This window comes from Panulirus ornatus, chromosome 45 (assembly GCF_036320965.1).
Source record: "Panulirus ornatus isolate Po-2019 chromosome 45, ASM3632096v1, whole genome shotgun sequence".
NCBI classification, from domain to species: domain Eukaryota; kingdom Metazoa; phylum Arthropoda; class Malacostraca; order Decapoda; family Palinuridae; genus Panulirus; species Panulirus ornatus.
The window spans coordinates 8,603,942-8,629,259 of NC_092268.1; the positions used below are offsets into that span (position 1 = coordinate 8,603,942).

Below are 25,318 nucleotides of genomic sequence, written 5' to 3' on the forward strand. Positions count from 1 at the left end.
CAAGAGAGAATAAAGTTCAGGTTGGTGGTGAGAGGAACATGCATAAGGATGTTCCTGTGTCTATGCCCAGAACATCTGTGACAAGCCACAGACAGCAGCAACCCTTGAATAGTCTAACAAAGACAAAAGTTTTAGAAAATTGTAAAACTTTAGGGCCTTCTGAGACTCAGAAGGCTAGCAGTGCAAAGAGTCCTGGAGGACCTAAGACCCCATCACCCACAGAACGTCACACGAAGCAAGATACCCTACAAGGAACTTCAGGCGTTTCAAAGTCTTTAGAAACTCATCGCGTTGCAGGGGATCAGAGGTCCCTCAAGTCTTCTCAGCCTACTGTACAGCAAAGTTTGAGTACATCTTCAAAATCTTCTACCGAGGGAAGACTTGCTGGAAACTCCAAAACTTTAGAAACCAAAGCCTCTTCAGATATTACCGAGGACCAGTCACAGCCAAGCTCAACAGAAGTTGCAAAGTCTTCTACAAAGCAAAGCGTTGTACCAGCTGCTCAGATGTCAAGCCCAGGTCACCTCGAAGTTTCCAAGACTCGAGCAAACAAAACTTCCCCAGTCACTTCAAAAGCTCAGACTAATCAAAACTCGCCAGAGCCATCTCTTAGCACTTCTAATCAAAATTTATCCAAAAATGATAGAGTTTATAATCAAAGTGTTCCAGAAAATTCAAAGATTCCATCTAATCAAAATCTTTCCAAAGCTTATAAAACTTTATCAAATCAAAATCTCTCAGAGGTTAATACATCTCTCTCGGATCAAAATATTTCGGAAACTTCTAGAACTGTATCGGATCAACAACCAACGGAAGATTCAGAAGTTTCCAAATCATTGAATCAAAATCCTCCAGAGGGACCCAAAACCCAGTCCAATCAAAGTCTTTCGGAAACCTTAAGAATTCAATCCAACCCAAATCTTTCGGATACCCTCAAAACTCCCTTGAACCATAGTCATCCTGAAGCTTCCACAACCTTGTCGAATCAAAGTCTAACTGAAGCTTCCAGGACCTCGCTAGACCACAGTCATCCAGAAGTTTGCCGAACCTCATCTAACCAAAGCCTTCCACATAATACCAAAGCTCCTGCAAGTCGTCAGGGAAGCAACTCGAGTTTGATGACGACCTTTGGGACGCCAGTTGTCACCAGTGCACAGAACTCCTTCCTTCACTCCTCCTCCACCCGAACAATGTATGATGACACCTACAGCACTCCTTCATCCCTCCATACTCCTGAGACTACAGACTTTCTGAAGGAGATCAAATCGCAACCAGAAATCCCAGCACTGACAGCGGGTATCCAGAAGTCTGCTCTGTATGCCTCAACATCTTGCCTAAAGGGTCTGCCAGGAGCCAAACCTGTCATTACACCTAAGCCTCCCAAGTTGAAAGACAAGCCAAAAGTCCCATTCAAACCATCAACGAACAGTTCCAGAATATATGCCACACCTTCGCCCATTAACCCGAAAGTCCCTATTGGTAACCTTTCTGGGGCTGTTTCAGCACCAAACTTGGCATCAATGAGTGTGGAAGACAGAAGTGACACTGCCTCCACCACCTCAGGGACATCAGAGGCTTCATCAAACTCGCGCCCAGACGGTCATCCAGAGACAATGTACAAAGTGACTCCTGAGCAGAAAAAGCCACCGCCCACTACCCAGGCACCGGCTATACCAACATTCAGTGGCCGCCTGCAGACAGAGGTCGTGTATGATGTCCCTGTCACCCTTGCCTCCAGTGTGTCCTCCATGCCAAAGACAGATTCGCCAGAGAATTTGAGCAGGGAACAGAAAAGAGATGATGCCACGATTTATCATGAGATTGATGACAGTATCAGAGCCAACAGACTCTCTGCTGTACCTGACCAAGACCATGATTCTCCATGTGTGTCATCAGGGACTTTATCAGAGCCTGGATATTCAACAGCCTCAGTGTCACACCAGGAGTCTACCAGGTGTCAGTCGAGATCTGCTTTTGAGGCCAATCGTTCCATGTTGTCTGCTGCCCTAGATTTTGGCACCAAAGCCACAAGGTCGAGTTCAAGTAAGCGTCCAGCTCCCCGACCACCAGCAGAAGGACAGGAAGATGATGACGTGGAGGAGGCTCCAGAGTCTGTGGAACTGGAAGTGTCACAGCCATCACCGGTTGTGGAAGGCTCCCCCAAGGAGCCTTTGCAACAAGAAAGACCCCAGGAAGCTCCAAGTGTGGCCCCAGATGCCAGCAATGATGGCGAGTCATACTCATCTTTTACGGACGACTTTGATGACGATGATGAGGAGGAGGAGGCAGCACAACCCACCTTGAGGAAGGCAGAAAGGTCATCATCTGCTGTGCCTTTCTACAGGAACTCCATCTGCCCCATTGTGACGCACGAGGTGAAAGGTCAGTTGCCCGTCAGCTGCTGCAATCTTGCCTGCCACCAGCTTGGCTTTAGAGATGTGTGTATGTGTTAGTGTGTGTGTGTTTGTATTTGGGTAAGGTTGTATATATGTGGTTGCTTCTGTGCTTAGAGTAATGTTACTGTGATATTTGATACTTCACCCATTCTAGAGCCAACTCCCTCACCTGTATGTTTGTGTGCATGCATCTGTGTCTGCTTGTATGTATCTTGTATACTTTTGTATATGTGAGTGTGTGTATGGTTATATGTGTATGTTAATGTTTATATGTGTGTAAATGTGTGTGTGTGTGTGTGTTCCCATGCAGCAGTATATATCACCTAACCTCTTCACTGCTTCAGGCACCGACAACAGTACTCCATCAACTGAGGCTATGGTCAGCACGTGCCCAGGGGGTAACGGAGTCTCTCAAGAGGTTAACTTGAGTTCTGCAGGGATCTCGGGACTACTCCCCAGTAAACCTCAGGCCTCTCGTTCCCATTCTGTGCCCAGGGTCGCTGACCACATTGTCAACATTGACCCATCTGGTTCACGAGGAGGACCAGATATACCTACCTCTTCATCCTCATCAAAGTTTAGCTTCGGCAGATCTGGTGAGAATATATGGATTGTTGATAATAGTGAATGTAGGAAGTCTGAGGTTAAATATATATCTCTCTTTCTCATCACCCATGTCTGTCTTGCCCTAGGTTTTTTCCGGCCATCATCTCCACCTACGGCTAAGAGAGACTTTGACACCTCATCATCAGAACGAGGCCGAGACCGGAGCAGCAAGAAGACCTCAGCATCGAGGTTCTCCTTGAAGAAATTGCTCCGTCTTGGCAGTGCTGGGAAAGATGAGGAGAAGAAGGCAGCCAAGGAACAGGAGAAGCGACTGGCTCGGGAGAGCAAGAGAAACAAACTGACCATCATCCACCCACTGGACTATAACCAGACAGGTGTTGAGGTGGGTAACATTGGAGTCCATGATATACCTAAGTCATATCATTCGAATTGGAATTCTCTTTGGTTGAGGTATGTTTACATTAAAACCAGCAAACTAGCCACTCAGCTGAGCCAGCAGTCTCAGAAAATTGAGTAAAGAATTAAGTGGCCTAAACCTCCCCTTGAATAATAAAAATCAAAGCACAATAAAGCTGGAGCCAGTGAATCAGTTCCTTGTTAGGTATGAAAAATCTGAACTCACTTGGACTGAATAGCACATGAAAAAGGACAATGAACATACTAGTTTATGTATGAATTGGTGTGTATATACTTGTGGTGGGATGTGTGTGATTATTTTAAAGAAACTGCATTGATTTATTTACAGATCCTTGTTGAAATGTTTTGTACATAATTTGAAATCTTTATTAGGGTTAAACAAATGCTTTGATAGTGTTCCTTTCATCATCAGAAGACTATCAAGGTGTGTATTAGGCCTTAAGCTGTTTATTTCAAAAGAAGTGGCATATTGTATTGTTGGCTCTTTGTATGTAGTGTATGGCCTTCTCTGCATTGTAAGAAAGAAGGCAAATGATGGGTCCTTATGTAATAACATTGTCATTTTGTTTCCTCACCTAGGTGATTGCCAGGCCAGAAAAGACCTCCCCAATCTATGACTACACGGGTATTTATGGCTACATTCCCCCACCTCAGCTCAGCTCCAAGCTGGAGGATCTCTCTACCCCTATGACCCAGGTAAAGATAATTAGAGTGAGAGTTAATAGTCTTGTGGCCATGTAACTTAAGAGACCCGAGTTTGTGGCTCTGGTATCTTGCCCAAACACCAGAGGTCAGAAATGAATGAGTAGCTTTGAAGTCTCCTTATTTACGGTTAATTATTGATGAGCATGATTGGTAGCTTTCTAGCCTGTTTGTGGAGAAGGGGTATATTAGTGGTAGACTGTCATCCATCTCAAGTTAGGTGTAAATATACAAGTCAAGAGGAAGTTGACAAAAGAACAGATTCAACAGAGGTATTTGTAACACTAGGTGGTAAGGATACTCGAATATTGTTATCCCTAAGTCAGCCATGATGTAGTGACCATACCAGAATAGAATTATAGCAAGGGAAATGATAGACCCAGTTGTTGCTATCCTGATACATAGGGTTGACAGTAAGTAACACCAACAAATTCTACAGATGACGATGGTGCAAGCATCCCCTGCTCTCTCCCTGGCTAGCAAGAGGTCAGATGCGTCTGCAGAGGCTTCTCATAGTCCCTCCACGGCAGCATTTACCACACCACTGCCATCCGGTGTCACGGACGTACTTCCTACATCCCTGGGTAGTACCTCATCTGTCACAGCCATCAGCACAGCATCCCCAAGCGCCTCACCCATTGCGACCATCAGTACAACCTGCCCAAGCACCAGCACCTCTGGATGCTCCTCCACTACAGGGATCCATTCCAGTAGTCCTGTAATGGCACCTGTTGCCACATCGTTTGGCAGCACCACCAACTCCACGGAAAAAAGAGGATCGTACACCAGAAGGGTGAGTGATTTTTGTTGTTGGTACTCTCTCTCTCCTTGAAAGGGTTCTTTAAAGGTGCACGCATAGCAGACTATCGTCTGAAGATTGATAAATTGGGTTAGAAGACCATTTCAGAATACTTCTGGCTTTAAGTAGCTAAGAAAAATTAAGAAAAGGCAGTCATCAAATTAAGGTTCTTGTAGTCTAGAACATCTTTGGAACGTAGAATGTTAATTGTGTACATTCCCCCAGAGAATATCAAATTCTGGAAAAGCATTGATGTCAGTAGGAAGACACTGTATTCCCACATACAAATTTATTTTGATATACTCCAGGATATATTGTGTAAAATATGTTGGGTTATATATGAACTGGATGTTTTTCACATTTGTATTCTCCATAGTTGAGTATTAGTACATGTGCATTTCCATACTGTTATCCTTCATGCTTAGGTTCTTCATGCTTGAGCTGGTTTGCAAGTTTACCCATCTTGTATTTTCTATGTTGAAGTGTACATGTGAGAAATGGGGATTTGAAGTTGATAATAGCCATGTGTGCATTATTCATTATGTTCATATAAGAAATATTATGGTAATTTTCCTCTTACTTTCATCCCAAGATGAGCTTACAAAAGTTTGCATGTTAACATCATCCTTGCAGATGTTCCTGAGGATTTAGTGTGTTGTATCTGATAAATGATATGTTCCAGAATTTTAGCTGTTTTTTTTTAGCACGTATGGTATAGTTTCTGGTTCCATGTTTACATCTCGGGAGTTTCCAAGTCTGTATATTTCACAGAATTGAGCCCAAAGCAACTTGGCCCATGAACTTCCAGTCAGGCCTCAAAACTTAGAGCTTCTTTCCTTGTGCCAATGTGTAACTTCTCTTTCCTTCATCTGTAAATAGTACCGTGGTTTTGTTTCTCTGAAACTCGCAACTTGTTTGTACTTACCATTAGGTAAGCCATATAATACTCAAGCCACAGTGTTATATGATCATTCTGTGCCCAGTTACAGTGCAAGGGTGGGCTGTTGGTGACTTTCTTTCTTTCCCCGTTCTGCTGAGCTCTTAACTTCTTATATATCTTTTCCAACAACTTTGAATTGTTTTTACTTGCATTAATTATCTTTAGAAGTCTGGACCTTTTATATCTTTTTGATAGCTACAACCTGCCTCTCTTTAAAAGGCACATTCTGCATTTCGAAAACTCAGATATTCTTTTTGTACCCTTTCTTCATATTCCTCTTACGATGTAGCTTTGAAGAGGACTTTATTCTATAACTGTGGTTTACGTCACAGGAAAGAATGCCGTTGTTAAATCCATGACTATTCATTGCAGGACTCGGGTGTGGAGCGTCGGGAATCTGGGAACAGTCACAGCAGTAGTGGCACTGCTAGTGTTGCCTCCAGCAGCCACCACCAGCATAACCTGGGCTACAACTCTGAGGGTAATTCTACCACTTCTGTTCTTCATAATCAGGATATCCCTCGTTTCTTGGTTATATATAATTCTGTATTCCTGATATTCATGGTGGTTCCTCGCTAAAGCAGGAAACAGCAAGTAGGTATAAAAACTGGTGACAAAAATCCCTAAAGAGTGGGTCCTTGGGTTTTTCATACTTGTTTGCCTCTTGCTGTGTTGGTGAGATAGTGCCAGGAGCAGACAAGAAAAGGGCTCGTGTGCTCACATCTATTCTCTAGCTGCTATGTAAAGCAGTGAAAACACAGCTCCCTATCCACAACCAGGTTTCCCCCAGCTGTTTCATATACCTGGTTAAGGACATTAATTGAACAATAGAGTGAATACATTGTCATAAGTATTTGTTCGAACAGTATTCTTTTTTAAAGGGGATGTGAATTGAAAGAATGAAAAAGTGAGAGATGACTTGTGATGTTTTATTATTCAAATGTTAGGGTCATTGTACTTGATGAAAATGCACAGTACATGGTATGACTACACAAGGCCTGTTCAGTCTCCATGCATGTGTACATGTTTCCCTATGCATGAGAGGAGCATGAACATGTATGAACAGTGGGCAGAAGGCTCTTGGGGTTATGAGTGCACTTTGAAAAACTCCTGACCTAATACGACACACACAGCACAGTGCACACTCAACACTTGAAAGTCTTTATATTGATTGTAAGTTCTGTGTGTGTGCCTATTTTAGTGCAAGTCTAGATTTGTCCGTATTTAGTGTTTAAAGTAATTCTTTTTATCTCATTTTTATTGAAAGTCCTTATCACAATATGTAATATATGTAATATACCTAAAGTGATATTCACCTATTTTGCAGGTCGTCCAAAGCCGCCACCACCACCAAGGAAGGTCTCCCTCGAATCTGGCCAAACATGTGACATATACTCCTCCCTGGCAGACCTTCATACACCTGTATCCTCACACTACTCCACTCCCACTCCTATAGACACACCCTCACGCCCACAACGTCCGCCTCCACCCATCCGTACTCCCAGCAATGCCGGCACAAAGTCTGGCCCACCCAGACCTGATCCTCCCAAGCTGGGAAAGGACTCGGTTTATGCCAACCTAGGTGAGTTTGAACTTGTGCATACGGAGTTGGGGAAAAAAAGTGGGTTTAGCTGAGTGGCCTGAGGGACTGAGTGTGTAGCACTTGCAAGTGGAAGTTTAGGAGAAAAGGGGAGGGAATTGGTGTATTTACAGGGAAGCAAATACTGTAGATACTTAAGGGCCCATATGTGCTCTCAGTTCCCATGTATGATGTTTTTATTTGTATTCATTGCTTTTTGATATGAAGCAAACCTTTAAGAAAATCAGGTCTGTTTATAAAAGATCTTATTTCACAATAGTCTTAGTTTAAGATATTATTAAAGTATTTTGTCGTAACTCTGCTCTTTCCTGTTCTTCAATCCCCTAGTGAATAGATTTTATAAATCCCAATCCCATCTTGTTAGAAATTTTCCACAACAATACAACCAAGATTACTCTAAGATTACTAATATAGGAGTGTAAATAGGTTAGCTGAAAGCATACCTAGAATAACATTCCCTTTATTAGCTTTATCCTATATCCTGTAAAAAAAGCACTCATTGGGCCCCATCTCTTTCTTCTTGTGGTATCATACTGGCAGCATTGACAAGTTTTTTGCATATTTTATTTCATTTATCCACTCCGCTGATGCTAAAAAAGAAAGGGGACAGGAGGGGCTGCTTCATCTCTTTCTGACATGTGTGCTTAGCTTCTTGTTATGGTCTGAGATTGCTTTGTCTTTGCATCTTGCAAAGTACTGTTTTCTGACAACGTTATCAAACTAGTTTACGAACTTAAAGGTTGAGATTGTCTCTTCACCCTCCGTTTTCTGTAAGGGGCAAATATGTGGCCTCTAATCTTTCACTTTATCTTGGCTCCTTGACTGGATGATTCCAACCTATTTCAAGAAAACTCATCTCATCTTTCCTTAATTCCCTTCCTCTTGAGTAATATTTTCATCAAAGGTTTTTTCCCTTTATTCCTACTGTAGGGTTCCGATTCTCACCTTCCCATGCTCTACAGTGTCAAACACACGATCTTTCCATCCATTTCTTTTATGTAAAACCGAGATGTTCTCAGAGAAATCTGAGATTTGCATTCCCTCCTTTCCATGCATCCACTTTATTTTATTTAGGTAGTTTCTCCTTTTGAAAGTGGATCATATTTGTGGGCAAGAGCCAATCTCAAGGTTTGCAGACATCACCAGCACTGCCATGTGTCCTTGTGACTTTAAGTGGTATAACTACATAACCCATTGTTTTGTTTTAGGAGATGTTCGTGCTCCCATCATGCCCCGCAAGCCAGGGAGAACAGCAAGCATCCGTGGGGAGGATGACCGTGAGAAACGAAGAGCCCCACAACCACCACAATATCTCCAGGTATGTGCGAAGATGCCTCGCCTTGTTCATCTTGCTAAGGAAATTTAGACTTTGAATTAACTATCAGAAAACAAATTAAATTCTCAGGAACAGGTAAACCTTTATTTCAAACTGTACAGCTCTGTCATTTGTTCCTGGTGCTAGACAGAAACAAGGCAAGCAAAAAAGAAAAAAAAAATACTGTCTTCCTGCCCATGGACTTCTTATTGTTGGGGTTCCTGCAGTGCAGTGGAAGCCAGCCACTTTCATTGGGTGCAACCACAAATCAAGAAGTGCAGTGATGTATGTTTGAAAGATGAGTACAGGGCAGTTGAGTTATAGGTGTTAATTATTTTCTCATGGAAATCAAGTCTTGGGAATGAGGGTTTTCTGATATTTTGAATGAATACTTTCCACAATTATATGCCAGGTGACTTATAAATGCTCATGATATCAACAAAAATATGGTCATCAGATTTTCTTTTTCACCTTATGAAATGAAAGAAATGCACGTAAAAAGTAAATGATCCGGACAAAAAAAATGAGCTAACATAACTTATAGAGCCATAATGTAGTACTAAAGTTAACTTGTAAAGCCCAAGGCGAGTAGTGGTAGTAGGGACAAGGGTGAGGTGAAGGAAGAGTGGGGATTGAGCCCCTGACACGGATTCAATAATAAAACATTATTCATGAAGGAAATACGTGTAATCATAAAGAATAAGTAGAAAAAAGAGACCTAACATATCTTAACATGGCTGCAAGATGACCCTAAACTTATTCTCAAATGTGACTGTATCCTTGTTTAATGTTCTATTCTAGTCTTTTTCATGGTAATATAAGTAATACTGTTGCCTTTTATAAATGTTCCCCTCAGGAATCACTGTCTGGGTTTTGCTTTTAATTTGTCTGACCCCTTTGGGAAAAAATTCCCTGGTCTTTCTTTCTTTCCGAAACCAATTGCTTCTCCCTGCCGCCGAAGTGAAGCTTTCAGAAGTCATAGACTTTATAGTTAAAAAAGATTTCTGGCAGTTTAGTTGATCAGTAGCTTCTTATAAACCTCTTTTCCTTTTTGCCTTGGGCTCTGAGAGCAGTTGATAAATTAATACTGTCTAGACAGTGTTTTCTTAAGGACAAGATCTAATGGTTTAAGGTAGTGTGTGTTTCACTTAAGGAATGGTATGAATCTACGAGTTTTGAACACTGTGTGTTTCACTTGAGGAATGGTATGAATCTATGAGTTTTGAACAATATTCCTTCAACGACAAATACTGGCAGTGAGCGAGGCCTTCATGCCTTTTGGCTTGCCCATCCAAATTCCCCTCAAAATCTTTTATGTATGCTCCTGGTCATGTTCCACTTTCTTCTCCAGCAGGCAGGACAGGAAGTGACACAGCAGACAGCACTAAGAGCCAGTAGACACCAGCACGAGGACAGCACAAGCAGTAGTTGTAGTGGCATCAGCAATTCTAGAGCGGCTAAGGGTCCAGCACCAGCAAGACCTCGGCAACCTCACCACACAAGTAATGAATACGAGGCATTCGGACATGATGATGCCACTGCTTTCCTTGTAAGTGACCCTCCCCTGAATGCAGATTTTTTAACATGAATGCATTTGAGACTCTGTTATTTAGACTGTTGACCGATTTTAAGTCCTAACATGTTCCATAGAATAGTATTAACAAAATCCAGACAAGCACTGACATAATTTATCTTGCACTGTCGTAGATTGCCATGAGTTAAAAGCTTTGCTTCAGCCGAGAGCTTTAACATATTGATTTTAAAATTGCTTTGGCACATTCCCACTCCTGTAGTCCCTGGTACCCACTCCTACAGTCCCTGGTATTTATCTCTTGTGCATATTTCTCATTCTCTTTTCTTTGTCACTCCTTTTCCCTTCACCTGTAACTCCCTAGGGATGTGCCTTTTTCATCTTTTTCAAGTCGCCCATTTGTTTATTTATTATTTGTCCCTTCAGTGTACTGTTCCTGCTCTTGTTACCAAGATTCTCATCTTCCCCATGCTGTAGTATTTTTTGTCTCCCGTGTGCTTATAACTTTCCTGCTTTATACATTTGTAATGCAGAAATAGAAAATTTACCCTGCTGAGCTTCATTGCACATCTGCTTAACCTGTAATCACTGTACTAACATCTTAGCAGTGTGGTAGTGAGTTGCAGTCTCCTTCATCCGTTCTCTACGATGCCCCTCTTCCTCTTGAGATGCGACCTAGATCACCTCAAGATGTTCATACGCCTGATGGATACATTATTCCAGCACAGCTCCGCTTATCTACTGTGGTGAGAAGTTATAAACTGAGAAAATAGAGATGTGTTGCTAAGTGCCTCATGTGTCTGAAGTAATAGAAATTTTGGAGCAATTATTAATCGGTGCTTAGATTTTCTGTAAAACTGAAGTTTACTAGCTAGTTAGATTAATATGTTCCACATTTAAAAGGAAACCTTTTGCACTGTAGTATCGGTTAATGGTGCACTGCTGTACATGCAGCATGGCCTTTAAAACATTGCTCTACAACATATAATCATTTTATCTTTAGTGGATTTTTACCCAGTTAGTGATGGAGCATTTAATAGCAGGTCATGGATAACTTTGACCTAAATTTTATCATTATTCTTGTCCATTTTGTCAAAAGTAAGGAACCAGTTGGAGAATACTTTTCTCACTTCTTGATAGATTGTAGAATTTTTCACCGTCTCTTTACGTACAGATAAGCACCTTAAAAGCTTGTAGCTTACTAGTTTGTTTTATATTTCACAAATATGAAAATCAAATTCGTCAAAGAACTTAATAGGCTATAACACTTTCATTATCTCACCAGGGAAGAAATTATTTGAATCACTTGTAGAAGATTTACTGAAATTGAATTTGGAGAGCAAAACTGGGTATGTTTGAAGGAATAGTAGTTCCAACAGTGTTTTTGGTTGCGAGGTATGGGGTATGGATAGGGTTGTATGGAGGAGGGTGGATGTGTTGAAAATGAATGTTTGAGGACAATATGTGGTGTGAGGTGGTTTGATCGAGTAAGTAATGAAAGGGTAAGAGAGATGTGTGGTAATAAAAAGTGTGGTTGAGAGAGCAGAAGAAGGTGTGTTGAAATGGTTTGGACATATAGATAGAATGAGTGAGGAAAGGTTGACAGAGGATATCTGTGTCAGAGGTGGAGGGGACGAGAAGTGGGAGACCAAATTGGAGTTGAAAGAATGGGGTGAAAAAGATTTTGAGTGATTGGGTCCTGAGCATAAAGGAGGGTGGGAGGTGTGCAAGGAATAGAGTGCATTGGAACGATGTGATATACTAGGGTCAACATGCTGTCAGTGGACTGAACCAGGGCATGTGAAACGTCTGAGGGTAAACCATTGAAAGGTCTGTGGGGCCTGGATATGGATAGGGAGCTGTGGTTTCTGTGCATTATACATGACAGCTAGAGACTGAGTGTGAACGAATGTGGCCTTTTTCTTTTTTTTTTTGTCTGTTTTCTTGGTGCTACCTCTCTGAAGCAAGGGGTAGTGATGCTGTTTTCTGTGGGGTGGGGTAGTGCCAAGATTGGATGAAGGCAACCAAGTATTAATATATGCATGTGTATATATGTGTAGGTATGTCTATGTATGTGCACATATGAGTGTATATATGTGTGTGTGTGTGTGTATACGAGTGAATGGGCCATTCTTCGACTGTTACCTGGCACAACCTTTGACGTGGGAAACGCAATCAAGTGTAATGATAAAAATAATAATGTATCTTGCAAGTCAGTGCCCAAGTAATTGATCATCCCTTAGGGGAGGATGAATGACTGGGTTGACTGTAGAGTATACGGACTACAACATGGTCAGCACTCTCTTCCATGTTGGACAGATTCATAAATGAGTCTCTAATTGTCACTAAGCTCTAAACCTCTTTGCTGTGGCAGTCCTTATATCAAAGGTATGCCATTTACATAATCCCATGCATGCCTTTCACCCTCCTGCTTGCATGTTTAGGCCCTAGGCACTCAAAATCTTTGTTACACGTGGGAAACGGAAAACGAGTATGAAAGACAAAAATTAACGTGCTGAATTGTTGTATGAAACTTGGGCATTGCCAATGAGTACTGGGAGGGGTGTGCCATTACCATAGTGTGAGAAGAGAATTTTTTATGGGACAGCCTATATTGAATGTCAAAAGATGCCCTTCTGAATATACAAACGGACAGCTGTAAGAATTTAAGCTATAGAGAGTGTTTTCCTCCTCACTAATACATGCTGTATTACAGACTGAAGGTACAACCTCTACCCCGTCTTCACGTCAGGAGAAGACAGGTCGTCTGAGTGTGCGGCGAGGGTCGGCAGTGACTCACCGAAGTCTGGAAGATCAGTATGGTGCTGTGATGTCTGCCAACCTGGAGGCACTCTCCAATATGCTAGATAAAGTAAGGGTTCTTTTGACAGTGTTTTTGATGATAATGAGTAACTAGTAACATTTACAATTCATAAGTGCATATTCAAAACAGCAGTAATTGCAGTACATGAGAATGACTTTTGCATATTGTGTTGCAGTTGTCCAACAGCTGTTGCCCTGCAGGGTACGAGGAGGTCATTTCTGGAGTCACTCGATGGAAAGACGTTATCATAGATGATGACGTTATTGAGGGAGCTGGGCATCGACTCTTTTATGCTGGGGTGGCATGTGGTCGTGATGTCACGCTGATGCTTACACCAGAGATTAAAGTGGATGCTCATCACCTGCTCACACCATTGCCTATTGCTACCTTTAAAGATGAGCTGCCCAGCCACCTGCTCTCTCACAAGTACATAACCAGAGGAAAGTCGACTCTAGGTAAGTGGTGGGAGTACATTTAAAGTTGCAAAACTACCCTTAATAGTACAAACACGTATACTACTTCTCAGTAGTACTTAAAATGGTTCTCTCCCAAGCTGAAAATCATAGTCTTCATGAGGATTGCACACATGGATTCATCCATAATAAGTTATGATCATGAAGAAAATAAGTTGAACTGTGTGTGTTAACATAGTGTTGTAGTTAGCAAAGCTAACTATGAATCACGCAGGGCCTTGCCGAGGTTTGAATCCTTAACAGGACAGTTGCCTTGGTCAACCCAGCAATATATCCTCCCCTCGTAAATGGCTTCGACTGCAGATACTGGTATCTGGTAAATGCATCTTGGGTATGAAGGGTCTTGAGATAGGTTTGAAGTGTTGCGGGGATGGGTTTTGTCCTAAGCATAGTCAGGAAAATGTACACTTGCATGTCTGGTAAGTGTGGCCTGTGATGGATGCATGTCTGTTGGGGTGGTGTTTAAGACTACGTTGAGAGAACAGTTGTTTAAGTGCTTGTTAGAGTATTTCAGTGTGCATGTTTTGACAGTGAGTAGAAGGGATAAGGAGTTATATTTGTACAAGGGGTTAGTTAAGAGTGGCTTGTGCTGGAGAGGTGTAGTGCTGTTGCAAAGTGCCGAGCATGTTGAGTTGGGGATGTATTGGGAGGTTCTTTGTTCCACTGTGAAGGCACTGAATGTCCATGGTTGCTAGGCAGCTGGTGATTTTTACGCTTGTTATACGTATTTGCTTTTGAGAGGGCGGGTAGGAGGCGACAGGCAGGTGAGGCATAGCTCAAGACTGCAGCAGATAAGTTGCTTTTAGATGCTAAGGGAATTTTTTCTTCCATGGTGGTCTGTGGGCATTTGAAATGTGATGCTTTTGTGTTATATGGAGAGTGAATGTCGTGTTTTGTTGTGGGTGTGATTATCCATGTGAAGTCGCTGGAGGATGTAAGTTAGATTCCTGTCTGTCTCAGTTTAAAACAATGTTTGAGGACTTCCATGGATATTGTGGACAACGCTATTCATGTTGAGCCATTATTTCAGTTGTGCGATGTAGTGCACATTTATTTGTTGCATAAAGGGATTACTTTGATTGAAGTATACAGTTGCCCAGGTTATCTCGGCTACCTTGAAAATTAAATGGAGAATAATTCAAGCAGCGCTTTTAATCTAAATTCAGCTGTATAAAGTTATTTAAGAATTCGTATTGTATTGTTTTGTGGCCTGGTCGTTCATTCACAAAATAGATTCATATATTAAAAGAAAAATCTCTTTCCAGGAACAGTGTGGGTGTTACCACCTCTAAGTTTAACCACCCTGAGAGCGTTAGCAGAAGAAGAATGTCTTTTCTCATCAGCAGTTCCAGTTGAGTGGGAACGTAAAGCCTGTCTCCTCCTCCTCCAGTTGGTGACTGGACTTAAACAAATGCAGGCTCAAGGTGTTGAGGAAACCTGCATAGATCTGACCTTAATTGCTCAAGGCAGTCAAGTGAAGGAACAAGATTCTAATCCAAGGTTAATTCTTATACCCCCAACAGAGACTGGTAAGGAACCATCCATTGGGTATATATAGTGATGGTTTACGCTATTTCCCTTATGATTCAGCATCGTACAGCATTATCAGCTGGATGATGAAAGTGGTTTCCTGTGTGATTTTCACTAACATAGGCTTTGCATGAACTACCCAGCCTGAATCATGTTTCATGTTAATGACCAGGTTTCATACAATCAGCAAGGATCCTGTCTTTGAGAAAGAATATTTGGCATACGGTCCATTATGAAATTCTCGTTGTTGAGCATAATATACAGATCCTCAGTGTGGTTCTCCTTTGAGATCTGTGGGTAGTCAGTTCAAACAAGGCAGTAAGCTGCAAATGTGCATATGATTTATACCAATCTTGTGCATTCATGGTTAGCGCCCTTTTTTTCCATCAGGTTTGTCATTTACTTTTGTCATCAATTCTACATATAATTCAAGTGAATTGTATCTTGTAGAACCTGGAATTCTTTTCATGCTATCACTTTAAACCATTTTTTTTTTATCTATCAAATCTAATGCAATTCCTTGTTTACAGGTACATCCCTCATGTCCCTTTGTCAATGCGCAGCAGCAGCAACATTACTGCTGATGGGAGTGGATGAGCCTGTAGAGCGTGCACAAGAGGGCAATTTCACCATCCCAGATATGGTTCCTTCTCCACATGCCTTCAACATCCTCTTACAGTTACTTCACCAAGAAAAGGCAGGATCTCTAACACAGGTGAGCCCATTACGTTTCAGTCCTTAGCATGCATCATCGTTCGATGAATGGGGTCATAGCCTCATCAAGGAATTAATTGCTCCATTGGAGTCCAGCATTAATTTGATTGTTTGTGGCCTTGAACCTGCAGCAGCCCCATAAAAGCCGCAAATTGCAAAAAACGGAGCACTTGAACAATCACTGGTTACTTGGCAAAGACTTGGAACAATGAAATGGATCCTTCCAGTACCATCCCACCCCAACAGACTCGACACCCACTTCTATGCAACAGGACTAGACCTCTTCCATCCTAACCATTCCATAACTAAGCACCAAATCCCAAACAGTGGAGAAAGTGGGGAAGGCTGATCCATCAGCAACCACAGAGATAGATCGGTCAAGAGAGGGTGGTAGATATGGAGCACTGTGAGGAAAGAGAGCTTAGAGATGAGACCCATCAAAAGCTTTGGGTATGTGAAGGGCAACTATGCAAGACTCCCCAAAATCTTTGAGATGATAACCAGACACTTGTAAGATATGAAAGAATATCACCAGTGAATCGTGCCGTACTAAGCCACACTGGTGATCAGAGGAAAGAACGAGAGATTCTAGGTGTCTAAGCAAGAGTTGAGGAGGGATACAAAGTCCTTGGAAATGGTAGATGTCAAAGCAATAAGACAATAGATGGAGGGGTCAGAACTGTCAACCTCCTTAGGGATGGGACGTATCAGTGCATCCTTCCAAGGAGAAGCGAAAAGTTTTGGTTTTTAAGCAGAAATGGAATGAATGAGCAAGCATAGATGCAAGGTTAGAGGCATGCTATTTCATTACGTGGATGCCATCAGGACCAGCGAAAGAAAGTCGTTTTTCCAACAGTTCAAAAGAGATTAAGGGACGAGACATAGCATTAAGTAAGATGAGCATAAGGGGTGAGGGAATGTTACATGCACCCAAGGTGGAGTTGGAGGAGAAAGGGGAACCAGTGTGTTGCTTTGTCTATGGGAAAGATGGCTGTAATACAGTCAGAACAGAAAAGGGAAGGAAAGGTAGAGCAACAGTTGTTAGACATGCCCTTACATAAGTACCAGAAAGACCTATTGGTGGATGACGAGAGATTACAATCCCTTTGAATGAAGTAACGCTTTGCCTCATGGATAACGTGCTTGGAGCAATCATGGGCAATGATAAAAGCTAGATTGTAGCCAGAGGAAGTTTTCCAAGCCTGATCCGTTGCTTGAATGACATGAGAATTGGAATGGTTGAATGATAGATTGGAGGAAGAGGGGATTAACGCTCCCACTCCCAGATTGGAGGAAGAGGGGATTAACGCTCCCATTCCCGCAAGAATAACCTCGGCTATGCGTTTGGTGGAGAAGGAAACATCACCACAATAGACTAATTTACCCAAGAAAAGCTGAAGTTGTTCCACACAACTTTGTTCAAGTGCCGGTATTTATGCTTTCAATTAATAGGGGCTGCTGGAGGAGTTAAGTTGTTAAAATAGAGAAATTGACGGGCTCGTACAAGTAAATGGGGGTATATGCCGTACAGTATGGTAAATGTAATTAAATCGAACAAGATGGAGCTACGTAAGGGGTAACTACATTAATGGAAAAGTATATGAAGATTTGTGTGTAGGGGTGATAAGTATAATGAAGAAAACAGATGTATGAGGTTTAACTATTATTTGATTTTTATCATAGAGAATGGGAAACTAATAAAAAAAAAATGTAGATGCATGAGGGGTAACTAATTTAGTTTTTATCATAAAAAATGGGAAGCAAACCATATATGAGGGGGGCAACTTTAATTTTTTGTCTTAGAAAATTGGAACTAATAAAAAAAAATGTAGCTGCATGAGGGGTAATTTATTTTTCACAGAAAATGGGGAAACTAACCAAAATGGTATGAGGGGTAATTTATTTCTTATAGAAAATGGGAAACAAAGATCACATGTAGTAGGGGGTAACCAATATAATAGGAAACTAATTAAAGAAAATGTAGATGTATAAGGGGAAACATTTATCATAGGAAATGAGGGAACTAATCAAAGAAAATGTAGCTATGAGGGGTAACATTATAAAAATGGGAAACTAATCAAACAAAATGTAGCTATGAGGGGGTAACATTTAGAAAATGGGAAACTAATCAAAGAAAATGTAGATGTATGAGGGGTAATTAAATTTTCATATAAAACGGGAACCTAATCAAAGGAAATGTAGCTGTATGAGTAACATTTATAGAAAATGTAGCTGTGTGAGGGGTAACGAATATAATTATCAGAGAAAATGTATGTGGTATCTATAATCATAGAAAATGGGGAACTAATAAAATTATAAGGGGTAACGAATTTATAGAAAATGGGAAACGTCAAGGAAAATGTGGCTGAGGGGTAAGTTTAGTTATAGAAAATGGGAATAAAAAATGTAACTATAAGGGTAACTAATTTGTTTATCATAGAAAATGGGGAAACTAATCAAAGAAAATTAGCTGTATAAGGGGATAACCCACTCGTTTTATCATATATAATGGTAACTAATCAAAGAAAATATAGCTGAGGGGGTTACATAGAAAATGGGAAACATGAAAAAATATTACTGAATGAAGGGTAACTAATTTAGAGAAAGTGGGAAACCAAAGAAAATGTAGCTTTATGAGGGGAAACTAATTTATAGAAAATGTAGATGAGGGGTAAATTGTTTTTCTCAGAAAATGGGGAACTAATCAGAGAATGTAGTTGTATAAGGGTAACTTATAGAAAATGGGAAAAATGTAGCTATATGAAGGATAACTAATTTATCATAGAAATGAGAAACTAATGAAAAAAATAGCTATTAAGGTTAACAAGTTTAATTTGATAGAAAATAGTTAAAGAAAATGTAGCTGTTTGAGGGTTATATAACATTCTTAGAAAATGGGAAACTAATCAAAGAAAATGTAGCTGTATGAGGGACATTTAATGTTTATCATAGAAAATGGGAAACTAATCAAAAAATGTAGCTGTATGAGGGGTAACTTTTTTATCATAGAAAACGGGAAACCAATGTTGTAGCTGTACGAGGGGTAACAATTTTTATAGAAAATGGGAAACATTTAAAGAAAACGTAGCTGTATGAGGGGTAAGATTTTTATCATAGAAAATGGGAAACTAATAAGATACAGCTGTACAAGGGGTAACAATTTTTTTTCATAGAAAATGGGAAACTAATCAAAGAAAATGCAGCTGTACAAGGGGTAACATTTTTCATAGAAAATGGGGAACTAAAGAAAATGTAGCCGTATGAGGGGTAACATTTAATTTTTATCGCAGAAAATGTAGCTGTATGAGTAACTTCATTATCATAGAAAATGGGAAACTAATAAAAGAAACTGTAGCTGTATGATGGGTAGATTATAGAAAATGGGAAATTAATCAAAAAATGTACGAGTAACATTTTTATAGAAAATGGGAAATTAATAATGTAGCTGTATGGTTAACTAATTTGATTAGAAAATGGGAAATTAAAGAAAATGTAGCTGTATGAGGGTTAACTAATTTTTATGGAATTAAAAATGTAGCCGTATGAGGGGTAACTAATTTTTTATCACAGAAAATGGGAAATTAAAGAAAATGTAGCCATATGATGATTAAATGCTTTATCGTAGAAAATTGGAAATTGAAAAAATGTACCCGTATCAGGAGTAACTAATTTATTATAGAAAAAGGGAAATTAAAGAAAATATAGCTGTATGAAGGGTGACATTTATAGAAAATGGGAAATCAATCAAGGAAAATGTAGCCGTATGGATTTTTATGGAAAATGGGGAAAACAAAAAAATGTAGCCATATTAGGTACCATTTTTATCAGAGAATGGGAAATTTTAAATAGCCGTATGAGGGGTAACAATTTTTATCGAAAATGGAATTAAAATGTAGCCATATGAAGGGTAACTAAATGATAGAAAATGGGAAATCAAAGAAAATGTAGCCGTATGAGGGGTAACATTTAATTTTTATCAGAAAATGGGAAATTAAAATGTAGCCGTATAAGGGGTAACTAAATAGAAAATGGGAAATTAATGTAGATGAATGTTTGATTACCATAGAAAATGGGAAATTAAAGAAAATGTAGCTGTATGAGGGGTAACTGATTTTAACAAAATGGAAAATTAAAATGTAGCTGTATGGTGCAACTAATTTGACATTGAAAATGGGAAATTAATCAAAAAATGTAGCTGTATAAGGGGTAACATTCAATTATCAAAGAAAATGGGAAATTTAAATGTAGCTGTAAATTTTACCATAGAAAATGGGAAATTAGACTAGCTGTATGAGGGGTAATTGATTTATAGAAAATGGGAAAAAATGTAGCTGTATTAGGGGTAACTGATTTACCATAAAGTGGGAAATTAAAGAAAATGTAGCTATATGAGGGGTAACTAATGTATAGAAAATGGGAAATTAAAAATGTAGCTGTAAAGGGGTAACTAATTATCAAAGAAAATGGGAAATTAAAAATGTAGCTGTAAAGGGGTAACTAATTATCAAAGAAAATGGGAAATTAAAAATGTAGCTGTAAAGGGGTAACTAATTACAAAGAAAATGGGAAATTAAAGGAAATGGTATAAGGGGTAACTCAAAGAAAATGCAGCTGTAGGAGGGGGTAACATTTACCACAGAAAATGGGAAACTGATCAAAGAAAATGCAGCTGTATAATTTAATTATAGAAAACGGGAAATTAAAAATGTAGCTGTATGAGGGGTAACTAATTTGATTTATAGAAAATGGGAAATTAATCAAAGAAAATGTAGCTGTATAATAAAAAAAAAAATGGGAAAAAGACAATTTTTGTATAAGGGGTAACTTTGATTCACAGAAAATGGAAAATTAAAGAAAATGTAGGTGTATATGGGGTAACAAAGAAAATGGGAAATTAATGAATAGGGGTAACATTTCATTTATCATAGAAAATGGGAAATTAATCAAAGAAAATGTAGATGTATAAGGTAACTAATTTTATCAAAGAAAATGGGAAATTAATCAAAGAAAATGTAGGTGTATAAGGGGTAACTAATTTAGTTATCAAAATGGGAAATTAAAGAAAATGTAGCTGTATGAGGGGTAACATTTATCATAGAAAATGGGAAATTAATCAAAGAAAATGTAGGTGTATAAGGGGTAACTTTTTATCAAAGAAAATGGGAAATTAAAGAAATTGTAGCTGTATGAGGGGTAACATAGAAAATGGGAAATTAAAGAAAATGAGCTGTATAAGGGTTAACTAATTTGATCATAGAAATTGGGAAATTAATCAAAGAAAATGTAGTTGTATGAGGGGGTAACATTTAATTTTTTATAGAAAATGGGAAATTAATCAAAGAAAATGTAGCTGTATGAGGGGTAACTAATTTGAGTTATCATAGAAAATGGGAAATTAAAGAAAATGTAGCTGCATAAGGGGTAGCTAATTTAATTTTTATCAAAGAAAATGGGAAATGAAAGAAAATGTAGCTTATAAGGGGTAACTAATTTTTTTCATAGAAAATGGGAAATTAATCAAAGAAAATGTAGCTGTATGAGGGGTAGCTAATTTAATTTTTATCAAAGAAAATGGGAAATTAAAGAAAATGTAGCTGTATAAGGGGTAACTTAAATTTTTCATAGAAAATGGGAAATTAATCAAGAAAAATGTAGCTGTATGAGGGGTAACTGATTTTTTCATAGAAAATGGGAAAATCAATGTTGCAGTGTGAAGGGTAACTAATCATAGAAAATGGAAAATTAAATGTATAAAATTCATAGAAAATGAAAAACGAGGGGTAACTCATGGAAATGAAATAAAAGAAAACTATGGCAGATTCTTTGTAGAAAGTGGGCAATGTACAGAAATGTAAGAAAATGTAGCAGTAGAAGGGGTCCCCTATCCATGATGTAGAAAAGGGGTTAAATATACACAGGAAAAAGTAAGCTATTCAAGGGATAACCAATGTATTACTATGATGCACCTCACGATTGGTTGTATAAAACAAAAAAAAACCCAGGCCTGCTATCAATAAAATATCGGAAGCAACCATTTCCTCCAATCTTCCATTCTCGGCTTCACATGCTTCCTTACTGGCTGTTGTGACACATGCATCCATCACTGATTACATTAGTATGTTCTTGTGAAATCCTCACATATCCTTCACACATGCCGTAAAGCATTCTACTCGACTCTGTCACACACTCGTCACGTCCATAGTTGTACACAGCTTCCCACCTATCACTAGATACTTTTCCACACATTCTCGCTGCAAAAATCTAATGTACACATCCCCCTACCTCTCCTGAAACCCCTTTGCTCCTAAAAATAACCACCTATCGCTTACATTTACGTATACTCATCCTTCTCTCTCTTCCTCTACGCAAACCCTTCCATTATCCTCCGTCACCACCAGATGAATAAAACAAACAGCCATATTAACATCACACACCCCTGCCACAGACCAACCTTTCCCAGACCACTTCATGTGCCTCTGTTCAGCCCACTGACAATGTATTGTACCATGTATACCATGTACTTCCAATTTGTTCTATCCCTTGCATACCTTGCAAAATCCACACCAATCCAGCCCTCGCTAGTGAGGCACTTCTGATCTATTCCACAACTCAAAAATTTCTATGGAATTGTAATTCAGTTCCTATATATCCCATCTCCCACCATACATTAGATCAATTACTGCCTTTGTCCAATCATCAGGCACATGCATTCCAAGTAATCTCATCATTACGATCATCTTGCTTACCTCGGCATTTTCATTTGTTAATTATTATTTGGTGGTTCCCTTACCATTAAGAACCAACCTAAATTTTGTATTAATGATTAGTAACACTAGAATGAAAAGTGACATGCAACTCATCAAATGTTCAGGCAAGCATATTAATGTGATGATTAGTAAAGATACCTTCACCTGTTCCTTTTTTTTTCATACTCGCATCCATTTTCTAGCTACCATGTGTAATGCACCGAATCCGCAGCTCCCTATCCACAACCAGGCCCCATCCAACTTTCCACAATTTCCCCCATCTGCTTCACATGCCCTAGTTCAAGTTATCTGACAGCACATCACCTCCTGTACACCACTTTCTTCCAATTCATTCGATCCATTGCACACCTTTCACAAAATCTTCATTCATCAAAAATTTACATGTAAAAATATAAACATACAAGGAATCATGCATTAGAATAATTGATGTAACAAAAAATACAAAATAAATTGTAAATTAAGCATATTCATCTTTTGAATGTTAAATGCATCTTCAATCACTTATACCACATTACTGTAAAAGCCAATACTATCACCAGCGGTTAACAATTGGTACAGTAGTACAGAAAGCCAACTGACACAATACTGTACTAGAAATACATTATAACTTGCCTTTTTGGCTTCCTTGATTCATTTAACTCGGGTAACACCACAGCATTTCCTAATGTTACTGAAGACATTACCTTCTCCCTGTGAACCACTGCTCGTTATACATTCCTAGCCTAATATACATTTCCATATGTAAGCAAGCTTAACATGATGGTGGTTTCCTAACAAGTGAAAGAAAATATTTTGACACAACTTAATTTACAGGTCAAATGTGTGTTGGAAGTTCTCCTGTTTGGTCCTGACAGTACTGAAAATGATGCCAAAGAAGGTGAAGAAGTTGAGGCAGCATTACAACGATGGCTCGATCTAGAGAGAGCAACAGTACTTCACTCGCTTATACGAGGACCCCTAGAATCATCGGTTCTTACAAAGTTCCATCTTCTTTTCCTTGTAAGAACCAATTCTAGAGTTCTTCGGGAAACAATGAAACTCTTGGGGGACCCAGAGGTTACCACATTTTGATTGTATAAACTACACTTGATGTTTTACGAAATCTCCCCAAAAATGTGTCCACTATGCTTCTTGTGCTAGACATCTACCTAATTTCTTTGTTTCTAGCACTGAAGGCTACCTCAAATCAGCTATTCTATAAGCAATGGGGGGTAGAGGAATACAAGACAGTGCAGTTTCGTTTTAACACCATAAACACTACCATTTAAGATAGTTACGCCACACTCGAAACTACAGTATGTAATGCACTACGTCCTCATTGCTTAATTATTACTTCTTCTGTAATGTACTGGCAGGTTACTCTTGGTTCACAATGTACTGGTAAAATGTTTTTTGTAAATTTGGTTTTATCGTCACTTTTTTGTGAATAAAATATTTCTTATCAAACTTGTATGTAGATGGCAAATGCATCCCCTGATACCTACAACTAATTATGAGTTATTTTATGAATTTTTATAATTTTAAGAAAATATTTAGCAGTGAACATCTGATGACCTGAGGTTGAAAGGAGTTTCTCCAAAATGTCTTATCACACTGACAGTAAAGACTATCATAACTTACTTCTCATGAATTTTCTAACAAAGTTATTAACTTTGTTAGAAACCATTTTGTGCCACATACAGATGCCGCTGAAATTAGATGAAGAACCTTTCCTATTCTTCATCAGGCAACTGTTGTGTTACTTCATTCAATTAATGTACTTGACCTCAACTCTGGTTTGGAGCACTCTATCCAAATTACAGGCTCATCAGACTGAAAAATACTGCTAATTTATACAAAATGGTATTATGACAAAGCATGGAATAAACTATGAAAAATCAACCACACGAGTACTAATATGGCATCCAATACGTATAAAATCATCATATAATCATAAGCACCACTTTAGAACAATGGCCATATATGGTTTAATAATTAAAAACATTTCTAATTTTCTTTAGACAGTCACCAATTACCCGGTGCATTTTGACAATAAAGTATCAGCCGTTTGCTGGTTAACTAGTCCAGTGGCAAGACTTCTGAATATATCTTTTACATGCTGCAAACCTTCGTTAGGGTAGGTTTTGGTTAGTTTAGAGTAGTGTAGGTTAACTACTGTATATACAATTTTCATAATACAAGTTTACAACCTATAAACCTGTCAGTAAACATTACAATGTTCTGTGCCACTTTACACTAAATGGCTTTTGCCTTTTAAGTATTTTTGTATTTTATTTTTTTTTTTTTTTTTTTTTTTTTTTTATACTTGTGTCTCCTTTTGCGAGTAGCGCAGAACAACAAGAAGGCACCCCCCCCCATACACATGTACATAAACTCACCACCAATATACATACCTACAATTATATATTATATAATATTTATTTATATAAAGTAATATTATTATTAATATTATCTATTACATTATTAGATCAAAGTAATGGATTTTATGTGCTTTTGATATAGGAGATTACAAATTTTTACATTTTGGGCACATGCAAGTGTTTATAATTTGCATTTACAGGCTCAACAATATCTAGGCATCGGGTGATATTCATTCTCATATTGCCTCCAATTAAGTGATAGTCTGTATTCAGTACGTGATAATGAAATATTCCCTCCCTCATGCCTGGAATTATCTGCAAAATTCTTTAAATTTAGCAAATATTCTATGCATGAGAGAGAGGGTTTTTTTTTTTGAACAATT

General features: G+C 39.0%; 1 protein-coding gene across 3 annotated transcripts; it reads left to right on the forward strand.

The window, feature by feature from the left end:
* The first annotated feature begins 38 nt into the window (after positions 1–38).
* Positions 39–24,773, forward strand: LOC139762923 (uncharacterized). 3 transcript variants are annotated; one of them, XM_071688192.1, is made up of 15 exons: positions 39–2,382; positions 2,741–2,992; positions 3,089–3,345; positions 3,960–4,076; positions 4,522–4,875; positions 6,194–6,302; positions 7,149–7,403; positions 8,630–8,739; positions 10,088–10,285; positions 10,873–11,013; positions 12,984–13,139; positions 13,267–13,546; positions 14,830–15,093; positions 15,625–15,809; positions 23,389–24,773. In XM_071688192.1, exons 1-15 carry the CDS (start codon positions 39–41, stop codon positions 23,644–23,646), a joined length of 5,280 nt encoding a protein of 1,759 aa, XP_071544293.1. In that variant the 3' UTR covers positions 23,647–24,773. The 3 variants fall into 3 exon arrangements, with proteins under 3 accessions (XP_071544293.1, XP_071544294.1, XP_071544295.1); XM_071688193.1 differs by having other exon boundaries at positions 10,091–10,285; XM_071688194.1 differs by lacking the exon at positions 10,873–11,013.
* Positions 24,774–25,318: the final 545 nt, after the last annotated feature.